The 24,225-nt window shown below is 43.9% G+C and overlaps 1 protein-coding gene across 2 annotated transcripts in view; it reads left to right on the top strand.

The window, feature by feature from the left end:
- Positions 1-19,264: 19,264 nt before the first annotated feature.
- rxrba (retinoid x receptor, beta a) overlaps positions 19,265-24,225 on the top strand; it is a 52,436-nt gene continuing 47,475 nt past the window's right edge. For both annotated transcript variants that reach the window (XM_084327816.1, XM_084327817.1), the window contains exons 1-2: positions 19,265-19,371; positions 20,461-20,635. In XM_084327816.1, coding sequence (XP_084183942.1) covers positions 20,620-20,635 — 16 coding nt within the window. In that variant the 5' untranslated portion in view covers positions 19,265-19,371; positions 20,461-20,619. The remainder of the gene's footprint in view (positions 19,372-20,460; positions 20,636-24,225) is intronic.

Raw genomic sequence — 24,225 nt, forward strand, 5'->3', positions numbered from 1 at the left:
GTGCTATATATTGGGTCCTTGCCAATGTGCCACCAAAATACCGATCAGCATTACACGCTATACAGCTGGCAATGCTGGTAAAAGTGACAGACCTCCGTAGGTATGGATATGCAGCTGTACTTGCTCCATTGCTGCGTGATGTTCATACTCTGGAACAAGATGGTGTTTTCATTGAAAGAGTTGGTCAGAATGTCAAAGGCACAATCTGGTGTGTTTCTGCCGACAATCTGGGCGCTCATGGATTCGGTGGCTTTGTGGAGTCATTTAGAGCAGGCTATGTTTGCAGATTCTGTCTGGCCACAAGTGAACAGTTTCAAACAACTGAAGTCAGAGAGGGAGAGTTTTCTCTGAGAACCAAAGTCAGCCATGACCTGCATGTACAAACTGCACATGACACTTCGAGCAGCCATTTTGGTGTTAAAGGTGGCTGTGTCTTACGTGAATCCCTGAATTACTTTCATACAATCACAGGATTTCCTCCAGATATACTTCACGATCTTCTGGAAGGTATGGTTCCTGTGGAGCTTTCTCTCTGTGTTAAAGAGATGATTCGGCGAAAGTACTTCACTTTAGAGTATTTGAACAAAAAGATTGCATCATTCCCGTATCAGCACGCTGATAAAGTGGATAGACCTCACCCAATTCCCCAAACATTTGTTTCTCGAGGAACAATAGGAGGCAATGGGCATGAAAATGCCACTCTGCTCCGACTGCTTCCATTACTTGTAGGCAGTGTAGTACCAGTGGGTGATGCAGCATGGGCAGTTTTGATGGAGCTGAAAGAGGTGCTAGAGTTAGCATTGTGCCCATCATATACTGATGAAACCTTAGACTATTTTCAGTGCAAAATCAGTGATCATAGACAGGTACTATTAGAGGTTTTCCCTGCAGTTAAACTCCGTCCTAAACATCACTATGTGGAGCATTATCCCGCTCTAGTTAAGTGCTTTGGACCCCTGCTGCATGTTTGGACCATGCGATTTGAGGCCAAGCACCGCTTTTTCAAAAGAGTGGTGCATGACACTCAAAACTTCAAAAATATCTTGAAGACGATGGCAATCAGACACCAACACATGATGGCATATCATCTTGCTTCACCATCATATTTCAAGCCAAAAACCCAGGCATCCAGGGTTGACTCTGTTCTGGTTTCATCTCTACCAGCAGTAGCTCAGGTACACATTAGAGGACACACAGTTAGTGACACAATCTACCAGACATCAAAGGTAACCATTGATGGCACAGACTATGTCTGTGGAATGTTTCTCTCCGTCAGAGTCAGTGGTGGACTGTCTACATTTAGCCAAATAGAACAGATCTACCTTGTGAATAACGAGGTTTCTTTTCTGTGTCGAGACTATGACTCCTGGTATATAGAACATCTTAGGTCCTATGAGCTGTCAACCACACAACCACATCTGTCCATCTACCTACAGTCTGGTCTCAATGATACAGTCCCACTCTCAGCATACAAGATCGATGGTCTGCTGCTGCTGACTCCCAAGCGATTCATTCAAGTGAAACGGAACTGAGTCCAGCTAATGGTGAATAGTTATTTTATTAATCAATTATTGTGTCTTTATTCACTCGTTGTGTAATTGACCAGTTTATATTCTGTATAAGTTCATATTCTGTATATGTTAATAATGACGCTTTCTGTGTTGTGTTTATGATTACTCCTTAGGTCCTTGAGCTGCTGTCTGTCGACCGGACCACATCTGTCCACTGTCCATCTACCTGCAGTCTGGTCACAACGAAACAGTCCCACTCTCAGCATACAAGATCGATGGTCTGCTGCTGCTGCTGCTGACTCCCAAGCGATTCATTCAAGTTTCCATAGCACAATGGCAGCTGCCTCCCCACAACCCATGATCCTTCGTGTTGTTGAGCCAGACCGGGCTAGAAAATTAAAACTCAGTTCACGACCCGCCTCTGTTGATGCACTGATCACGATTATAAAAGAACAGTTGGAAATAGACCTTGACTTCAGTTTGCTGTATGAAGATCCAGACTTTGATGGGAAACTTACTTCCCTTGATGACATTACGGAATTGCCACAAAAAGCTGTTGTGCACATTTCACTTTCGCTCGACTCCAGCTCTCTCGCATCTACTGATATACTTTCAGATATATCATCTCCAGAACGTCTAAGCAGATGGCCTCCAGGTCCTTTTCCAGTTCCTACATTTGCATTCGATGTTGAGCTGAAACTTAGAGACGGAAACAACGAATTTGAGAAGAACAAGAGACACCTTAAGTTGACAAGAGACCTAAAGCACGACATCTTAGAAAAGCTTGCATCTACAATGTATGCTTTCAAGGCTTATCCAAATGATAAAGAGATAGCAGTGGCTTCTGCGGCTCTTGTCGCCAAACATCCCTGCTTGAAGGAAGCAGGATCTGAGACCGGCTGCAATGGATGGAAGAACAGCATCAAATTCAAGATGGGCAATTTCAGGAACAAGCTGAGACGGGCAGGATGTGAGGAGGTCACTGTAAATGCTGGAAAAAGAGGTAGAAGCAATCCTGATGGCGAACCTTCACATTCCAACATTAAAAGACCCAAGCGAGCAGAAGTAAACTTCCTACCCAACTATCCCCAAGGAGAGGATTCCTTGAGGCTTGAGCAGTTGAGGCAGACAATTGCTGAAGAAGTCAAGAAGACTGAGAAGAACCTGCCCCTCATTAGAAAGCTGATGCAGACCACATTTGCCCTGCGCCGACAGACCATAGTAAAGTCCAGACCACCAGTGAAAGAGCTCATGGACCTCTGGCCTGCTCTCAAAATGGAGTCTGAGGTAATATAGATCAGCTCTCTCTTTCCTGTGTTAACATTTGGCACATTCTGTGTGTTTTAAAGTGAAACTTGTGATTCTTAAGCCTGGTTTATATACTCTAGCGGCGCATCTGCGTGTGTTCTGTGCGCCCCCGCGAGCTAGTCATCAGCGACCGATTCCGCAAAGCATGTAATGACATGGTTGACCAGAAATCCCGCCGTCATGCTCTGAAGCCCAAACCAAACAAAGTAAGAGATCCACCAAGTTGAAGTGACTAATTGATGTTGATATACTATATTGTCCTGCTGTTTTTAAATATAGGTGTATGCAGAGTTCCAGCTGATTACCAACCAGAACCTGCCCAACACATTCTACGCTGAGCTTGACCGCCATCTTCCTCGACTGATGACGTTATTCAGACAGAAGGCGTCCAAAACTGGGAACACAGCAGATGCTTTGGCTCACATTTTAAAAATCCACGATGAACAGGTGAATAGATTATTATACATGTCATAGGTCGAACCTCTGTAACATTGAACAGGTTCAATGATTCAAATGAGCATTTGAATTTTACAATTAGTCCACCATTGTGTTTGCCATTTTTCTGGTTGCATTAAAGATGTGAACATGTTATTTGTGGACATATCTGATTGGACTGTTTAAAATCCGCTTTGTTCAGTAAACATTTCCATATAATACAATTATTTTTCTTCTTCTTAATCTTACATCTTAATAGGAAATCCATGATGTTCACACCAGGCGTACCACTGTTCTCCATGCCCTGCCTGTGTATCTGCATGAGGAAGTCGCTGGATTTTTCAAAACCTGCACAGTGAGTCCGAGTAAAAATTATTTACAGTACAACTGTATATTAAGTGAACAGTTAATCAAAATGCTAAGTATCAGTCTTCCTTCCTTCCAGGTCTCCCTTGTGAAAGAGATATTTGATCTCGACGGGACTAACCTGGTTAAATAAAAATAACCTTCTCACCAAAAAAAAATTTCTAACTAAAATATAAACAACTTACAAACACAACTCCATATACTTAGCGTTGTGCTGCACTTTGTAGAAACCATGGATTTATTTGTGATTATTATGTCACTTTCATTCCTTCAGGACACGTCTGATGAGCCAGAGCTTCAGGGTGTTGCAGTGGCCCTCCTTACTTTCATCAGTGACGACCATGACACAAGTCCAGTTCACTACCAGCCTGTGACAATCTCTGTTGTCATTGAAAGTCACATCATGATCAGCCTCCCCAGATTTGGTGATTCCTTCCTGGTAATGTTTGGACTAATCTATGCACTACACCTCAGCTACCCCAAGGGACTTACCAACACTTTTGAATTCATTCAGAAGATTTTACTAGGTCTAGAAGCTGGTAAACTGTCGCCCAGGTTGCAGACTCTCAAGAATGACTTGATGATGCAATAATTTTTTTTTCTTCTGATTTTTCAATGGATTTTCTCCCCGTCCCAATTAGTCGTTGTGCCAATCCCCCCCCCCCCCCCCCCTCTCCTACCTGGTGCTGTATGCATGTTCTCCTACGAGTCGGTATAAGGGCGTCCCGAGTCGATCGCACGCTTCCCCCGAGACATGCGCCGACAGCCAGTGACGTCTTTTCACTTGGCAGCGAGGGCTCTCATTGGTGAAGTGTAACACGTGGGAGGGCACGCTATCTCCACCAAGTCCTGCCCCGCTTAGCAAGCGCCGAGACCTGACCTGTAGGCGTCGCTGTCCACAACGCCAGATTCCCACCCGCCAGCTTCCCCACCCCCTAATACTGCCGAATTGTATTAGTGTGAACGGCCAGCCAAGCTGGTGACAACGCAGGGAGTTGGATTCGAACACGCAAATCCAGTGTCTCCAGCGTTGGTGACGAATGCAATCTCCGCTACGTCACCTGACCGCTCTTGCATTAAACTTTTGAAGGTATTATTTTGACATGACAAGGAAATGAATACCTCACCCCACATCCTTCTTTCAGATGAGTTTCTATTCCTTACTGTAATCAGTGATCATGACACAAGTCCAGTTCACTACCAGCCTGTGACAATCTCTATTGTCATTGAAAGTCATATCATGATCAGCTTCCCCAGATTTGGTGATTCCTTCCTGTAATGTTTGGACTAATCTATGCACTACCCCAAAGCACTTACCAACACCTCAAAAGTGTGTCTATAGAAACTCATCTGAAATGTCTTGTCATGTCAAAATAATACCTTCAAAAGTTGCTGTACTACTTTGCAGATGTTCAGCCAATAGGTCCAAACTACTCAATGTACCTTGTTCTTTATTTTTTATGTAATATGTTTACATTTGAGAGTTTTACAGTTCGAATTTTCTTAACCGTCTATAGCTGGCATTATTGTAATTTCATCCAAGTAAGTTTTAGAGTTGAAAGAGTTTATCAGAATCTCAAAGGCAACATCCAAGTCCCAAACGTTTGTTTCTCGAGGAACAATAGGAGGCAATGGGCATAAATGCCACTCTGCTCTGACTGCTTCCATTGCTTGTAGGCAGTGGTAGAGTTAGTGTTCTCAGTACAGAGTACAAGGCGATATACCAGGAGCCATAAACGCAACACAGAAGCGTTATTATTAACATATACAGAATATGAACTTATACAGAATATGAACTGGTCAATTACACAACTAGAGTGAATAAAGACACAATAATTGATTAATAAAATAACTATTCACCATTAGCTGGACTCAGTTCCGTTTCACTTGAATGAATCGCTTGGGAGTCAGCAGCAGCAGACCATCGATCTTGTATGCTGAGAGTGGGACTGTATCCTTGAGACCTTGTAGGCAGTAGTATACTGCCCTGTCAAGGGCTAACCGCAGTAACTTGAAAAAAGTAAAAATTTAGTTATGAGTGAAATTGACCTTGTCAATAAATGTTTTATCTTGTGACCAAGTTTCAGATGTTAATGTCGCTCAGTTTTGGAGATATGGGGTTTTAAAAACTGCAGTAACTACAAAATCACACTCAAAACCCAGGCAGACCGCAGTAACTTCCAAACAGTGAAAAATGGCTTTAAAGTGTTTTGACTTGCCATCCAAAATGTGTTATAGGTAAATAGATGATAGTACCCAGATTTAACATGTATTAATGAAGTAATCTTTAGGCATACAAAAATATGACATAATTATTTTAATTAACCCCAAAAAAGCAGATATTGCACTCTGCTGCACGATTTCCTTAAATAATTATACAGGTAATGTACAGGCAAAGTGCAGTAACTTCAAATACAATGTTGTTTTCCCTCCAGCTTTCATAACTTAACCTAGCCATTTTGAAAATGAAATTTAATACCTGAATATATTGGAATGATGATGATCCAAATAAAATGGCTAGGTGAAGTTATGAAAGCTGGAGGGAAAACAACATTGCATTTGAAGTTACTGCACTTTGCCTGTACATTACCTGTATAATTATTTAAGGAAATCGTGCAGCAGAGTGCAGTATCTGCTTTTTTGGGGTTAATTAAAATAACTACGTCATATTTTTGTATGCCTAAAGATTACTTCATTAATACATGTTAAATCTGGGTACTATCATCTATCTACCTATAACACATTTTGGATGGCAAGTCAAAAAACTTTAAAGCCATTTTTCTCAGTTTCACTGTTTGGAAGTTACTGCGGTCTGCCTTGACAGGGCAGTATAGTTAGTGTACTGTATAGTGTTCTTAGTACAGAGTACTGTAGTGTTCTAGTTATCATTCTGCAAACATAGCCTGCTCTAAATGACGGATGGTGCCTCTGACATTCTGACTAACTCTTTCAATGAAAACACCATCTTGTTCCATGATACATCATGGAGCAAATACATGCAGCTGCATTTCCATATGTAGGTATGTGCACTATTAACAGTATTGCCAGCTGTATAGCATGTAATGTGGGTTGGTATTTTGGTTCCACATTGGCAGGACCCAATATACAGCACAACGTTTGTGAATTTTACATGTGCCAAGCGGATTGACAATTTTCAGATAATCTATACATTTTATTCTGTACTGTACATAGATACACTGTGTTATCCCAACGGTCACAATAGTTGCCGTCAACATGTTTGCTCATTCTATGACCACACTATACAAATTTGAGTAATTCAGCCAGGATGTAAACGGCTCTGGTCATGTGCACTGCACATATTGAGACCCTTTATTATTTCAACATTTGCTGGAAATACATTGATACATCATTCAGTAACATTTTCAGAGCCTTATAACAAACATTATTACACTATTGTGACCAGAGGAATTAAATGTGTAATATACATTACATTGTATGTACATGTTATAACATGCATGTATTTATTTTCTATATATATTTTCTATATATATATATTTTCAATTTTAACATTGCCATAATGTTGTAGAGGGCAACACAATGTTTTTGTAAGATAAATAGATGTATACTCTTTGAATAGAAATAAATATAAAGAGTTTGAAGTTGTAACACAATGTTTTTGTAAGATAAATAGTTTCGATGAAGAACAAAACCTCCTAAATGCATAAAAAAAAAGGGGAAAACTTCATATCTGCACTTTGCAAGGCACTAATACCTGGTCGGTATTGTTAACATATATAGTCCAAAAACAGTGTACAGTGTTTACAGTGTTATTGTACATTGCTAACATACAGATTATATATGTATACTCTTTTATACTCTTTGAATAGAAAAAAATAAAAGAGTTGTTTGAAGTTGATATAATGTGCTTGTGTAGTTATTTTTCTGTTAACTTTTTCACATGGATTTTAAAACTGAACCTTACGTTATAGTAACTGCAAATATTTGAGTTGATTAACTTAAAAATTTGAGTTGATTAACTTAAAAGAAATGAGGCATGGGATGGCCTCAATGTCGTTGAGTTCTGTTAACTTAATCACATGGATTTAAGGTTGAACCTTAAGTCACAGTAACTGAACATATTTGAGTTGCCTCCACTTGAGAACCTTAAGTCACAGTAACTGAACATATTTGAACTGCCTTAACTGAGAACTGTAAGTCACAGTAACTGAACATATTTGAGTTGACACTACTTGAGAACCTTAAGTCACAGTAACTGAACATATTTGAACTGCCTTAACTGAGAACTGTAAGTCACAGTAACTGAACATATTTGAGTTGACACCACTTGAGAACCTTAAGTCACAGTAACTGAACATATTTGAACTGCCTTAACTGAGAACTGTGAGTCACAGTAACTGAACATATTTGAGTTGACACTACTTGAGAACCTTAAGTCACAGTAACTGAATATATTTGCATTGCCTTAACTGAGAACTGTAAGTCACAGTAACTGAACATATTTGAGTTGACACCACTTGAGAACCTTAAGTCACAGTAACTGAACATATTTGAACTGCCTTAACTGAGAACTGTAAGTCACAGTAACTGAACATATTTGAGTTGACACCACTTGAGAACCTTAAGTCACAGTAACTGAATATATTTGAATTGCCTTAACTGAGAACTGTAAGTCACAGTAACTGAACATATTTGAGTTGACACCACTTGAGAACCCTAAGTCACAGTAACTGAATATATTTGAATTGCCTTAACTGAGAACTGTAAGTCACAGTAACTGCACATATTTGAGTTGACACCACTTGAGAACCTTAAGTCACAGTAACTGAATATATTTGAATTGCCTTAACTGAGAACTGTAAGTCACAGTAACTGAACATATTTGAGTTGACACCACTTGAGAACCTTAAGTCACAGTAACTGAATATATTTGAATTGCCTTAACTGAGAACTGTAAGTCACAGTAACTGAACATATTTGAGTTGACTCCACTTGAGAACTGTAAGTCAGAGTAACTGACCATATTTGATTTGACTTAACTGAGAACCTTAAGTCACAGTAACAGACCATATTTGAGTTGCCTTAACTGAGAATTGTAAGTCTTAGCCAACTGAAAACATTTGAGTTTATCAACTTAAAAAAATTGAGGCATGGGATGGCCTCAATTTTTTTAAGTTCTGGAAACTTATTCGGGTTTACAGTGCAGAGGGGTATAGAGGCTGCTAGAAAGAGAACAGGACTGAAACAGAGAGGTATAGAGGCTGCTAGAATGAGAACTGAAACAGAGAGGTATAGAGGCTGCTAGAATGAGAACAGGACTGAAACAGAGAGGTATAGAGGCTGATAGAATGAGAACAGGACTGAAACAGGGAGGTATAGAGGCTGCTAGAATGAGAACAAGACTGAAACAGGGAGGTATAGAGGCTGATAGAATGAGAACAGGACTGAAACAGAGAGGTATAGAGGCTGATAGAATGAGAACAGGACTGAAACAGGGAGGTATAGAGGCTGCTAGAATGAGAACAAGACTGAAACAGGGAGGTATAGAGGCTGCTAGAATGAGAACAGGACTGAAACAGGGAGGTATAGAGGCTGCTAGAATGAGAACAGGACTGAAACAGGGAGGTATAGAGGCTGCTAGAATGAGAACAGGACTGAAACAGGGAGGTATAGAGGCTGCTAGAATGAGAACAAGACTGAAACAGGGAGGTATAGAGGCTGCTAGAATGCTGAATCTTTTTTCTTTTCAGTGAAAAACTTAAAAGACACGTTTAGAGGACCTCAAAGATCTAAATTAACTTGTTGAAAAGGACTCAAATATGTCTCCTTTAAAATGGGTGACATTTCCCTTTAATGTAGAGTCTATTTGTGGAAGTCAAATGAACTGAAACCTAATTAAAATATATAAAATATATCTATGACTAGCGTCCTTTCCCTATCGTTTGAACAGGCATTTTATTGTATTCAATCAATTAGAACTTGACATGCCCACAAAATAGGATGTTATAATTGGCATATGTTAATTGAAATAATGACTAACAGGATTATTATGATTATTATTATGATGATGATTATTATTATTATTATTATTATTATTATTATTATTATTATTATTATTATTATTATTATTATTATTATTATTATTATTATTATTATTATTATTATTATTATTATTATTATTATTATTATTATTATTATTATTATTATTATTATTATTATTATTATTTTTATATCCTCATTCTTTTGCTGGGTCCATTATTCACAAGACCTCTCAAAGTCGGAGTACTTTGTGAATATGGACCCTGGTCTCGTTCATCAATTGAATGGCCACTAGATGGCGACAATCACCTTCCTGGCAAAGGTGCACCATGTCTACTGCTGGAGTCACAGGATGGCACTATAATATTATGACACAAAGATGAAGCATTGTCCTTATGTAATAGACATACAATTTAAATAAAATAAAAATAAATAAAAAGTTAGGATACAGACCCTCACCTTAATTGTATTATTTACACTGTTTATTTTTTCTCATATTTTTATATTCAGATTTCATTGTAGTTTCAAGTTCAAGTTTCAAGTTCAAGTTTCTTTAATAGTTGTCATACAGAAGTACAGAATACTTTTATACAAAATGCTTCTTACTGTTACGCTCCAGAGACTGTGCTAGACAAGATAAGTATCAAATAACATAGTATAGCATGTAAATTAGAAGTAGAAAATGAGGTCACAATGTTCAGTATAGACATATGTACAATGTTCGATGCAGAATAGACGTAACTGAGTTACCATATAATATACAATACTATGCAGTGTACTAATATACAATACTATATAGTGCAAGGCAGAAATGGGATGAGGTACAATTTAGGTACAATTTACAGTAAGGTGTACGAGTTGTAGTGCAAATCCTTTATCAATAAATATAAAGTGTGGGGAGTGGGTGCTACAGTGTGTTTGTTTAAAGTGAGTGTGTGCATGTGGATGTGTGTGCTATGTGCGTTTGATGGTTGTTGTGTAGCGTTCATTGTTCGTTGAGCAGCCTGATGGCCTGGGGATAGAAGCTTCTTCTGAGTCTTTCTGTGCTCGCCTTGAGACTCCGGTATCGCTTGCCTGACCGCAGCAGTTCAAAGAGGCAGTTGCTAATGATTCTCTTAGCCTTGCCCCTGCACCGCTTGTTGTAAATGTTCTGGAGGGTGGGGAGCCCCCCTCCAATTGTGCGTTCGGCTGAACGTGTCACTCTTTGTAGTCTGCTTCGGTCTTGTGCAGTGCTATTCCCAAACCAGGAGGTGATGTTGCCAGTCAGGATGCTCTCTATTGTACATGAGTAGAAGTTCTTAAGGATCTTCTGACTGACTTGGAACTTCCTTAGGCGCCTGAGGAAGTAGAGGCGTTGTTGTGCCTTCTTCACAACACTGTCAATATGTGTGGTCCATGTCAAGTCCTCGGATATGTAGGCTCCGAGGTACTTAAAGCTGTTCACTCTCTCAACCGGTGCCCCGTCGATGCTGAGGGGGCTGTAGTCCTTGACCCCCGACCTCCTGAAGTCCACAATCATCTCCTTTGTTTTGCTGACGTTCAGGGAGAGGCTGTTTTCCTGGCACCATCCCGCCAGGACCTTGACCTCTTCCAGGTAGGCCCTCTCGTCGTTTGCAGAGATCAGGCCCACCACCACTGTGTCGTCAGCAAATTTGATGATTGTGTTGCTGTTGTGTTGCTGTTGTATTAGTATTACCTATATGTATGTCTTTATGCTATTACCCTGCCCATACCTGTACCTCCCCTCCCCCCTCCCACATGCTGCTATGACGCCTGCATTTCTCCAAGGGGATCAATAAAGGAATATATTATCTTAAAGAGTAGCTGGAACTGCGCTGACATGGCTGTCATCATACCTCAATGACCGCTCCTATCAAGTGTCATGGAGAGGGACCCTGTCGGCCACCCGTCCCCTGCGGACGGGTGTCCCCCAGGGCTCGGTCCTAGGACCCCTTCTCTTCTCTCTCTACACTAAATCACTGGGTAACATTATCACGTCTCATGGCTTCTCGTATCATTGTTATGCCGATGATACTCAACTCTTCCTCTCCTTCCCTCCCTCCCTCAGATATCCGCGTCTCTGAGCGGATCTCGGCCTGTCTGTCCGACATCTCCGCCTGGATGACGACCAACCACCTCAAACTGAACCTAAGCAAAACAGAATTGCTCCACCTGCCGGCCAAATCCTCCCCCCTGACGACCTTTCCATCACAGTCGAGAATGCAGCTGTGACCGCGTCCCCGACCGCCAAGAACCTTGGTGTCGTCCTCGACGACCAGTTGAACTTCTCTGCTCACATCGCAGCGACAATCAGAACCTGCAGATTCCTCCTGAGCAACATCAGAAGGATCCGCCCCTTCCTGACAAAAGAAGCCACCCAACTCCTCGTCCAATCAACAGTCATCTCCCGCCTCGACTACTGCAACGCACTGCTCGCTGGCCTCCCGGCCACCGCCACCAAGCCTCTTCAACTCATTCAAAACGCAGCGGCCCGCCTGATCTCAAACCTACCGAAGTCGGTCCATGTCACCCCACTTCTTAGGGACCTGCACTGGCTCCCCATTGCTGCACGTATCCGCTTCAAGGCCCTCGACCTAGCATACCGTGCGGCAAAGGGAACCGCTCCCGCCTACCTCCGGTCAATGGTCGCTAACTACACACCCTCAAGACCCCTACGCTCTGCATCTTCTAGCCGCCTCAGACCTACTCCTATCCAAGCTCCGGGAGGGTCATCAAAGAGAAGCCGCCTATTCTCAGTCCTTGTCCCACAATGGTGGAATGAACTACCCACCCCAGTTAGGACAGCCGAATCCCGTCCAAAACGTTTTCGCCGTCGACTAAAGACGCACTTCTTCAACCATTATCTGAAATAAAATTAAAAAAACTTAAAAAAAAAAAAAAACTCTAACTAACCTTACTGTCATGCACTTGTCCTAATAAACTAACCTACACTGTAACACGCAACACTTTGATGAACATTGTTACTCAGCTGATAGAGTTGTACAGTACCCTTCCTGATGACTTGTCGTACAGAACTTGTAAGTCGCTTTGGATAAAAGCGTCAGCTAAATGACTAAATGTAAATGTAAATGTTAAAGTTAAATTGATATCTTGAATGAAAAGAATAGCTGGGGCAATGTGGTAAAGAACTATGATATAATCTTTGCCAGGCAGGCAGATGGACTCCCCTCTTTGGTATTGATTATAAAATAAATCCTTTACTATCAAATAATCCTTCATTGAAAGTCATCTTAATTCCGAGACAAGTTTAGGTTCGTTAGGAAAGGGTTTGTTGCATTTGAAGAGCAGTCTGGAGCGAACGCTGCGGAGCAGAGAGGACAACGTTATGGAACCAAAACAGTCTAAACAAAACACAGAATACACTGTTGGAATTATATACTTGTGATTACCTGACTTGTTTGTATTTAAACGCTGTAGTTTTAATGTTTTTAATGTTTTATTGATGGCTAAAATGATAAAGATGATGGTGAATGCCATGACAGAGCAGTTGTGCTCTTGTGATTGGTCGAAGATTGGTGAGGTTTATCTTTGATTATGGGTATTGTAGTTGTTACCATGGAAATGAGTAAAGATTACGCTATAAAACACATTTTTAAGTTTACCTTTATTGGTTGTGTAACAGTATAATCATTAAATAATCTATATCTCCGTAAAAGATTATGAACCTTAAAGGCCCCATGAAATCAAAATAGATGTTTGTTCTTTTATCACATGTCTTGCACTGATCGTCACTTATAACCAGTATCTGTCCCAACAATAACAGAAAAGTTGTTTTGTATGTTTTCCTAATGGTATTTTAGAGTTTGTTATTTCCTGAAAAATGCTTTCTAGAATGACATTTACAACACCAAACTAGACACAAAAAGCAACATCACACACAACAACCAGACAGGGAGACGACATCAAACAAAGACAGGGATGGCCCAAGATAATAAATAACTAGAGATTAAGTCTATAATCTTGAACCAAACCAAGATGGCCACCTGCACCATCAGGCTACTCTGGCCACTAGAGGGAGGTAGGGGACCAGGTAGGAGACCACTGTCAGGAGGGAGGAAATGTCCAATGTCATTCTCATAACCGGCCCAGCAAGGGCTGGCCCTGGGAACGTTACAGTACCTCCCCCTCAATGGGGGGCTTCCAGACCCCCGAGAACAACGACCGGACACGGGTGAAGCAGGAAGCCGGGACCCCGGAACGAACCCAGGGAGAGGACCCGGAGACCTGGGGCCCGAGCAAAAAACCCAGGAGGGGCATAGCAGCCAGGAGGGCTGAAAACGGGTGCACAGGCCCGGAGAGGGGGGGCGGGGATGGGAACCGAGGCCTGGAGAGGGGAGGCAGGGAGAGAAACAGGGAGCTGGAGAGGGGAGCTGGGGCTGGGAGCAGAGGCCCGACGAGGGGGGGTGGGGATGGGTGCCGAGACCCAGAGAGGGGGGCTGGACCTGGGAACAGAGGCCCGACGAGGGGGGGTGGGGACGGGTGCCGAGACCCGGAGAGGGGGGCTGGACCTGGGGACAGAGGCCCGACGAGGGGGGGTGGGGACAGGTGCAGAGGCCCGGAGAGGGGAGCTGGACCCCGGAGCAGGATCCCGGACAAGAGACCATCCAGCCGCCGGACTAGGGACCGGATCAGGAGAGCCGGAACGGAGGTGCGGCGGCGACGACCCCCGGAGCAGGATCCAACGCAGACCACGGCGAAGACCACGGCGAGGACCAGGGCGCCGATCACGGCGTATGGCTGGACCAGACGGGGAGCCAGGACCAGTCGAGGAGCCAGGATCTGACAAGAAGCCAGGACCAGTCGAGGAGCCGAGATCCGGTGTAGCAGCCGGGCCAGGTGTAGAGGCTGGGCAGGACGCGGAGACCGGACCGGTCTCGGCGGCGAGGCGTGGCCTAGGATCCGGTGATGAGGAGCCTGGAACGGTGACAGCCGGAGCTATGCTGACCGGAACCAGGCTGGCAGCGATGGCTGGATCAGCTGTGGAGGCCTTGTTAGCGGTACTAGCCCCGCTCGCCCTCTGAGCCTTGCTAGGCCTCGGAGGTTTGCGAACTGCGGGGACTAGGCTAACCGTGGGGCCTGAGCCAGCTGTAGGGACTAGGCTACCGGGCGGGGCAGTACTAGCTGTGGACCTCTGGTCAGCCTCACAAACTAGGCTGACCGTGAACCTGGAGCCTAGGCTAGCAGTGGGGACTGTGCTAGCTGGGGAAGCCTGGCTAGCTGTGGAGGCTAAGTTAGCAGACGGGGCTGTGCTAGCTGTGGACGTCTGGTTAGCTGTAGGAGCGAAGCTAACGGGCGGAGCTGTGCTAGCTGGGGACGTTTGGTTAGCTGTAGGAGCGAAGCTAACGGGCGGGGCTGTGCTAGCTGTGGACCTCTGGTTAGCTGTAGGAGCGAAGCTAACGGGCGGGGCTGTGCTAGCTGGGGACGTCTGGTTAGCTGTAGGAGCGAAGCTAACGGGCGGGGCTGTGCTAGCTGTGGACGTCTGGTTAGCTGTAGGAGCGGAGCTAACGGGCGGAGCTGTGCTAGCTGTGGACGTCTGGTTAGCTGTAGGAGCGAAGCTAACGGGCGGGCTGTGCTAGCTGTGGACGTCTGGTTAGCTATAGGAGCGAAGTTAACGGGCGGAGCTGTCCTAGCTGTGGACGTCTGGTTAGCTGTAGGAGCGAAGCTAACGGGCGGAGCTGTACTAGCTGTGGACGTCTGGTTAGCTGTAGGAGCGAAGCTAACGGGCGGAGCTGTGCTAGCTGTGGACGTCTCGTTAGCTGTAGGAGCGAAGCTAACGGTCGGGGCTGTGCTAGCTGTGGACATCTGATCAGCCTTAGGCTCTAGGCTGACCGTGAACCTTATGCTAGCTGGCTGGCTAGCTACAGGGGAAAGCTACGAAAAGGGAATACACCATGTGTGGAGACCCGGCGAGCCGCAGATGCCAAAAAACACCTCTCCATGAGGACTGTGACCTGGCCGGTAAAGACATCCATCTGCGGCTCCTGTTCTGGACACTCATTCACGACGGACTGGATTCGTTTCAACAAAAAAATCCATTTTGCAGGGGTGTAGCTTGCATGATCCCCATGCATCAGGCCATTGATGATGGTCATTGTCTCTGCCACTCGGTCCGCTGGGTTCTTTAATGGTGGCGTCATTCTGTTACGATTGGGGGTGCTAACTAAGGTGAGAACACAATTGCAGACAGGAAGAGAGGAGGCCGAGACGGCAGGGTAACGTGGATAAATATAAAGGCTTTACTTGGACGACGAAACGATACAAAACGGAACATACAATGGCTCAGCCGAGCTGGCTCTAATACAAAACTGAAGGACACGGGAAAACAAAGAGGAACGAAAACGGAATACATAAACTACTCAAGATCATGACGCAAGGCACGGGAGAGGCATGACGGGTAAGGGAACGCAGAGGTAAGTGACGGTAACAAGGAGGGTACAGGAGACAATGACGCCACGAGGAAGTGATGACAAACCCACACTTAAATACCAACACTAATTACAACGATCAACACCTGGCAGGGCCAGGCCAAAACACAGAATCAATAACACCAAACTAGACACAAAAAGCAACATCACACACAACAACCAGACAGGGAGACGACACCATCAGGCTACTCTGGCCACTAGAGGGAGGTAGGGGACCAGGTAGGAGACCACTGTCAGGAGGGAGGAAATGTCCAATGTCATTCTCATAACCGGCCCAGCAAGGGCTGGCCCTGGGAACGTTACACCTAACATCAGCACCCAAGTATGTTGTAAATCATTTAAGGGTTTTCTTTGGTTGTAGAAAAAAAAAGTTTTGACGCCCATCAACAGATTTAAATAACCTTTTGAGCAACGGAAATTAGCTGGAAATTATTGTACATGCTATCATACAGAGTTATATGGGTTATATGCAGGTGTATAAGTACGTATAAAGAAGGATTATATGCAGGTATATTCAGACAGATATACAATTTACAGGTAATTAAACTGGGTATAACATATATAAATTAGTACTACTGAGTAAAAGTGCTAATAAGATGTATACGAGTTGTAGTATTATGTACAGTGATACAGGTATTATGACCCCCCCCCCCCACCCAACCCCCTCCTAATGTACAGTTTCCTCCCCCTCGAATGTATATAGTTTCTGTTAGGATCTCTTAAACAGTACTGTATATTTGTATAACATAAATATAACAGTACTGTATATCTGTATGTCATAAATGTCATGATATATATCTGTATATCTGTATGTTGTGTACGTCATAAATGTCATTATGAATTTAAAATGGGGGACCCTGATGTAAACAAGACGGAAGTCTTTCTCTGGTCTGCATCCCCTTAACAATTGTGTGTATTGAACCGTACTGTATTGTACCCATTCTGCAATCTGTTAATACATTTTTCAATCAAACACTATGGTAGTAACTCATACTGGCCAGCAGCTGAACTCGTCTTGACCTCTTGACCCCGTCGCACTGGATGTCATGTCACTCACTCTCACCACCAAAGGCATTGTTGTTCGAAAGGTGAGGAAGGTGACACGTGACCGTTAGCCAGTTTCTGGCACGAGCGCATACCCCAAGTTCACTGGTTTGAGTGGAGCGCGAGACATACCCCCATGTACACTAGTTTTAGTAGAGCGCGTGAGCCATACCCCATGTACACTAGTTTTAGTGGAGCGCGAGCCCCCATCTGCACACTAGTTTTAGTGGAATGCGAGCCCCCATGTACACACTAGTTTTAGTGGAGCGCGAGCCATACCCCATGTACACTCGTTTTAGTGGAGCGCGAGCCATACACCATGTACACTAGATTTTGTGGAGCGCGAGCCCCCATGAACACACTAGTTTTAGTGGAGCGCGAGCCCCCATGAACACAATAGTTTGAGTGGAGCGCGAGCCCCCATGTACACACTCGTTTTAGTGGAGCGCGAGCCCCCATGAACACACTAGTTTTAGTGGAGCGCGAGCCCCCATGAACACTAGTTTTAGTGGAGCGCGAGCCCCCATGAACACACTAGTTTGAGTGGAGTGTGAGCCCCATGTACACACTCGTTTTAGTGGAGCGCGAGCCCCCATGCACACTCGTTTTAGTGGAGCGCGAGCCCCCATGTACACACTAGTTTTAGTGGAGCGCGAGCCCCCATGAACACTAGTTTTAGTGGAGCGCGAGCCCCCATGAACACACTAGTTTTAGTGGAGCGCAAGCCCCCATGTACACACTAGTTTTAGTGGAGCGCAAGCCCCCATGTACACACTAGTTTTAGTGGAGCGTGAGCCCCCATGTACACACTCGTTTTAGTGGAGTGCGAGCCCCCATGAACACACTAGTTTTAGTGGAGCGCGAGCCCCCATGTACACACTAGTTTTAGTGGAGCGTGAGCCCCCATGAACACTAGTTTTAGTGGAGCGCGAGCCCCCATGAACACACTAGTTTGAGTGGAGTGCGAGCCCCATGTACACACTCGTTTTAGTGGAGCGCGAGCCCCCATGCACACTCGTTTTAGTGGAGCGCGAGCCCCCATGTACACACTAGTTTTAGTGGAGCGCGAGCCCCCATGAACACTAGTTTTAGTGGAGCGCGAGCCCCCATGAACACACTAGTTTTAGTGGAGCGCAAGCCCCCATGTACACACTAGTTTTAGTGGAGCGCAAGCCCCCATGTACACACTAGTTTTAGTGGAGCGTGAGCCCCCATGTACACACTCGTTTTAGTGGAGTGCGAGCCCCCATGAACACACTAGTTTTAGTGGAGCGCGAGCCCCCATGTACACACTAGTTTTAGTGGAGCGCAAGCCCCCATGAACACACTAGTTTTAGTGGAGCGCGAGCCCCCATGTACACACTAGTTTTAGTGGAGCGTGAGCCCCCATGAACACACTAGTTTTAGTGGAGCGTGAGCCCCCATGAACACACTAGTTTTAGTGGAGCGCGAGCCCCCATGTACACACTAGTTTTAGTGGAGCGTGAGCCCCCATGAACACACTAGTTTTAGTGGAGCGCGAGCCCCCATGTACACACTAGTTTTAGTGGAGCGCGAGCCCCCATGAACACACTAGTTTTAGTGGAGCGCGAGCCCCCATGAACACTAGTTTTAGTGGAGCGTGAGCCCCCATGAACACACTAGTTTTAGTGGAGCGCGAGCCCCCATGTACACACTAGTTTTAGTGGAGCGCGAGCCCCCATGAACACACTAGTTTTAGTGGAGCGCGAGCCCCCATGTACACACTAGTTTTAGTGGAGCGCGAGCCCCCATGTACACGAGCCAAATCCCCCGCCGTCACCGCCATCACTGAAAATGGGGGACCCTGATGTGAATGAATGAATGAAAACTTTATTTAACAGATTGCAGAATGGGTACAATACAGTACGGCTCAATACACACAATTGTTAAGGGGATGCAGACCAGAGAAAGACGTTTGTCTTGTTTACATCAGGGTCCCCCATTTTCAATTCATAGTGAGTAAATGTAAACAAGACGAAAGTCTTTCTCTGGTCTGCATACCCTTAACAATTGTGTGTATTGAGCCGTACTGTATTGTACCCATTCTGAAATCTGTTAATAAAATGTTCAATCAATCAATCAAACCCTGTTTCCACTCTTGCAGGGGGGGGGGGTTGACTGTCTATGAGTCAAAGTGGGGGAGAGACAGACACACACACACACTGGGCCTAAATTCAGCCACCACACATCTTTTCATGCGAAGAAGCGGTGCCGTCAAAAACGTCAGTAAATAATCCATATTTATAAATACTAAATTAATATTACGTATGGTGGGTTAAATCGGTAGAAACGGCGCAACAGACGGTTCGTTTCTTCTTTACTCTGGGACTGTTGCTGCGATGCTAGCTAGCTAGCTGGCTAACGTTAGCTCGGCGTAGCGTAGCGCTAGTAGTGGGTGTAGCTAACCAAGACAGCTAGCTAGCTAGTAGGGGGAAAATATGACAGGAGTTGTATTCATATTTTGACGATACAGTTTGACAACGTTAGCCACAGACAGTCCTTATCTATGCGGCTCACTATGTTACGAGCTATAGCTTTAGCGGATGGGGCCAAGTAACGGTGGATCCGTCTATATCCTGGAGGGAGTGGGGACGTTTTCGTTTTGGCGTTGATGATCATAGATATCATTGATGATCCCCGATAACACCGTCCTCCCATGTATCTGGAATTGATCCTATAACTAAAAGGTTTTCGATCCGTGAAGTAGACCGACCCCGGCTGGTAATATATAGGTAGGGCAAGGCGAGCCTGCTGCTGGCATCAGCTGACATGTTACTGTTAGCTGGGTTTGCAGAGCTGCAACGTGCATCGTCCCTTTTTCCTCTCCAATGCATAAAACACAGTAGGCTATTGTCAAGCCTACATGTCATATACTCTCTTTTTTAGACTATTTTTGTATCACAAACAGTACTGTATTTGCAAATCTGGTATGTCATAAATGTATAGATGTAGCAGTACTGTATATATGTCATATGTCCTGATGAATTGAAAATGGGGGACCCTGATGTAAACAAGACGAAAGTCTTTCTCTGGTCTGCATCCCCTTAACAATTGTGTGTATTGAGCTGTACTGTATTTGTGTATTGTACCCCATTCTGCAATCTGTTAAATAAAGTTTTCAATCAATCAATCAGTCCATTTTCCTCACCAATGCATAAAACACATTGTCAAGCCTACATGCTATTATTAATGACGTTGTAAGGAACTGCTTAATAATCAACCGTAGTTATGCACACATTATTAAAGAAAACAGCCATATCATGTCCCGTGTATTGATAATCATGGGTCTTTTTTGTGTGTTGTAATTTCAGCCCTGTTTTTGGTCACCCAAAACGGCTCTGGCCCGGGCTACAGTCCGCGGTCTAGAGTTTGCTAGTGGGCCGGTGACTGAGGACTGAAGCCCGTCGGTCTGTGTAACCGTTATAGCCGCCTGCCTACCTACCTACCCCTCAACCCGACCGGTGTCCACCATGGGAGACAGCAGAGGTGAGAGAGAGAACAACTGTGCAGACCTTTATTTTTATTTTTGTTTGAAGCAGCAATAAAGCGTGCAATGTAATAATAAATGATTCAACGGGCCTACTACAATTGACATCTGAAAATGGAGTATAAATGTGACGATGGCCCGACTTTCACATTGCTGTCAAATTGCAGAACGTGGAAGGAGCATGAATCATGATACAGATTCAGACAATAATAATGATAAAGAAAATAAGATTGCATGATAAAAAAAAACAATGGGTTCACTCTGGCCATAGTGGTTACAAGAAGGAATTGTGTTTTTTTAATAAGACACGTTTTCTCATTTTGTAATGGATCATCAAGTACTCAAAGATATCAGTCCCCTTTATTGGTGTCGTTTTATCCCCGTCGGCCGCCTCACAGTGCAGTGTGCACTTCAACCCCCCCCACCCCCCCCAGCCAAACCTTATTGTGTAGGTTCATGATCCTTGACGGCGGTATAGATTATTGCCTTGTGTCCACTAGCTATATTCAGCCTTGGAGGGGATAGCCATGGCCAGGTTTGGTATGGCATGGTTGGGTTCTTGGAAACTCTTCGGCTGCTGCTAGGCAACCGTTCAAAATGCACACCAACAACTGTGGTACACGAGCTGAACCATGATGATACAACAGTCCCAGCCCGGCTTTGGCCAGGTTGTGAAAGGTGTCTGTCTCAACTGGGGTCCAGCCACGTTTGACCAGGTTCTATATCTATATCTGTACATATCTGTGTAGATACTACATCTATATCTGTACTTATCTGTAGATGCTACATCTATATCTGTACTTATCTGTAGATGGTGCTATATCTGTAGATACTATACAAATTATATCTGTACATATCCCTTACCTACTCTTACTAGTTACGCTGCTGGCCAGTATGACTTACTACCATAGTGTCTTTATACCTGTATCACTGTACATATTTATACTACAACTCAGTACATACAGTACATCTGATTAGCACTAGTTCTCAGTAGTACTCATTTATATATTTTTATACCCAGTTTAATCACCTGTACATTGTATATTACTATTGCACTTTACTGTTACATTTGCACTCTTCTATAGATATAATATCTACACGTACTGTGCAGGTATGTACACTGTACAGACAGATGTGGATATATATATATATACTCCAGTATTCGTTGTTTCAACTGAACTTGTGATTTTTGAGGGTGCTCGATTTCTTATATATATTTTTGGTTACCACCAAATACGTCAACCAAAAGTGCCCGTTTGTGCCAGTGACACAGAAAACTGTCTTTGAAACATCACTCTGAAATCCTGCGAAACTGGAAGCTGTGGAGCAGCATGGATAGCACACTTAACGCTACTGCCAAAAGTTTGTTAGCTTAGCGTTATCTAAAAGATAAAAACAGCGGTTCGTGTTTGTGCATTTCCAACAACATGTTGCCCACTTTGTGTAGCGTTCATAGACTAGTGTTGCTGTGCAGACATGCTGTTCCATGAGCAGAGAGACCTGCTGCAGACAGAGTGGAGGTAATGTAATTATTACAAATGACGATAATGTTTTTACTGACGATACGCATTAAGCATCAGGTTGGTGTGCATTGTTTTGTCCACGGAGCGAGACATAATACAATCGGGATGTGTATGTGTGTGACTCTGTGCAATATGTCTTATTGCTGCTGCGCTTTAACATGCGCTCTAAAAATAGATTCTACTACTACTGGAGTAATACATGTGAGTACTCCACTGCATGGCCATCACTAGTGTCAAGGAACAAATAGGAAATAAGAGAACAAACTTGATTTAGCCTTTTGTATGCACAATTTAAGAGCATATCTGTGTGTAGGCAGGTAGAAAGTTGCTGTACTCTGTCTACTCTAAGCCATCCTAGGTTGTCAAAGTGGGCAGGGGTGAGGTGGGTTTTAGGAGTAAGGTCAAGCAGTAGTCTGACCAGTTTTTTTGTGATGTTTGTAATCTGGTTTTTAGTGCCTTTGAGGTGCTTTGGTACCATGAGGTGCAAGCATAGTCGTAGTACCCTTGAATGAGTGCTCCTGTTAGAGTCTTCAGGGTATTCTTGTTTACCAGAGAGGAGATCCGGTACAAGAATCTAGTTCATTGGTTGACTTTTTGATTACATTGGTTGCCATTTTGTCACAGGAAAGATTTGCCTCTAGGATGGAACCCAGGTATGTAATTTCATCTTTCCTTGTGACAATATTGTCACCCACTGTAACTGAGAAGCCGTCGGTCTTGCTGAGTTTGTTATTTTTGATCCAAAGAGAATGGACTCTGTTTTACCCAGGTGTAATAGTTTGTTATCAGCGAGCCAGGTGCAGATTCTGCCGAGTTCAGAGCTGAGGGCTTTTTCAACCTGCAACTTGTCCCTTCCCTCCCAACCAACGTTATTCAGTTGACAGTGGCACAATCCCATAAGTCCAAGGTTATGTTGTATTGCACAGCCCTTTTATGTTGCACTGTCCCGTGTAGGTTGTGACCACGTTTCTATCCTGCTTGTTAAGTAGGCTTTTTAAATGTGTCACAAATTCATTTTTGAATCTTTTCAGTTTCCACTTGGGGGATCTGAAGCGCCTACAGTATGTGAGGGTAGCAGCTGGTGTTCTGTGTGTCATACATGTGATCTGAAGAGTCTATGTGAGGGTAGCAGCTGGTGTTCTGTGTGTCATACATGTGATCTGAAGAGTCTATGTGAGGGTAGCAGCTGGTGTTCTGTGTGTCATACATGTGATCTGAAGAGTCTATGTGAGGCTAGCAGCTGGTATTCTGTGTATAATACATGTGATCTGAAGAGTCTATCTCTGTGTAATACATATATTGAAATTCTTTTATTGGGATATAACCACATTGAGATACAGTATCTCGTTTTCGAGAGGGTCCCACATTTTGTGCAATGTAATTCAGAATCAGAACACATGGCACACAACAACGACAACAAAATAAAATAAATAAAGGACATATACAAAAACACAACAGAACAAGTACACATTGTAAGAGAACATGTGATCTGAAGAGTATGTGAGCCAGGGTAGCAGCTGGTATTACATGTGAGGGATCTTCTATGTTCTCAACATGTTTGTAGTGTAACTTTCCATAAATGTTTGGTTGATGGATTCTCTTTGAGGAGATGTTAAGGACGCTCGCCTGGACCGTGATGCTGTTGTCTTGCTAGCTCACCAGGGACGGCATTGCATGCAAAATGGCGATTATGCCCTTTGCTGTACAAACCGTAATGGGCGACGGAGAACCTATAAAAGTCATCTCAATTTCCGTATATTGTCCCATTCCTACTAATACCAGCCGATACAGGGATTATATGGGGCGACAGAGGCTCGGGAGGTAGACCAGTCGTCTGGCAATCCGGAGGTTTCCGGTTCGATTCCTGCTCCTCCCGGGCAGAGTGTCAATGGGTCTCATTCCCGAACGGATTTACGACCAAAAATGTCCTCTTAGGCAGATTTCTGCCCATTTAAGACATATTAGGGCTGGTAGCGCGATTCCCCACATTTTCCTGAGATCAGATTTGAGCGTGGCTGAGAGCAGATTTAAGAGTGCTGAGGAGCACACTTATGATTGATTGACTA

Source organism: Notolepis coatsorum (genome assembly GCF_963971535.1).
Source record: "Notolepis coatsorum genome assembly, chromosome: 13".
NCBI lineage: Eukaryota > Metazoa > Chordata > Actinopteri > Aulopiformes > Paralepididae > Notolepis > Notolepis coatsorum.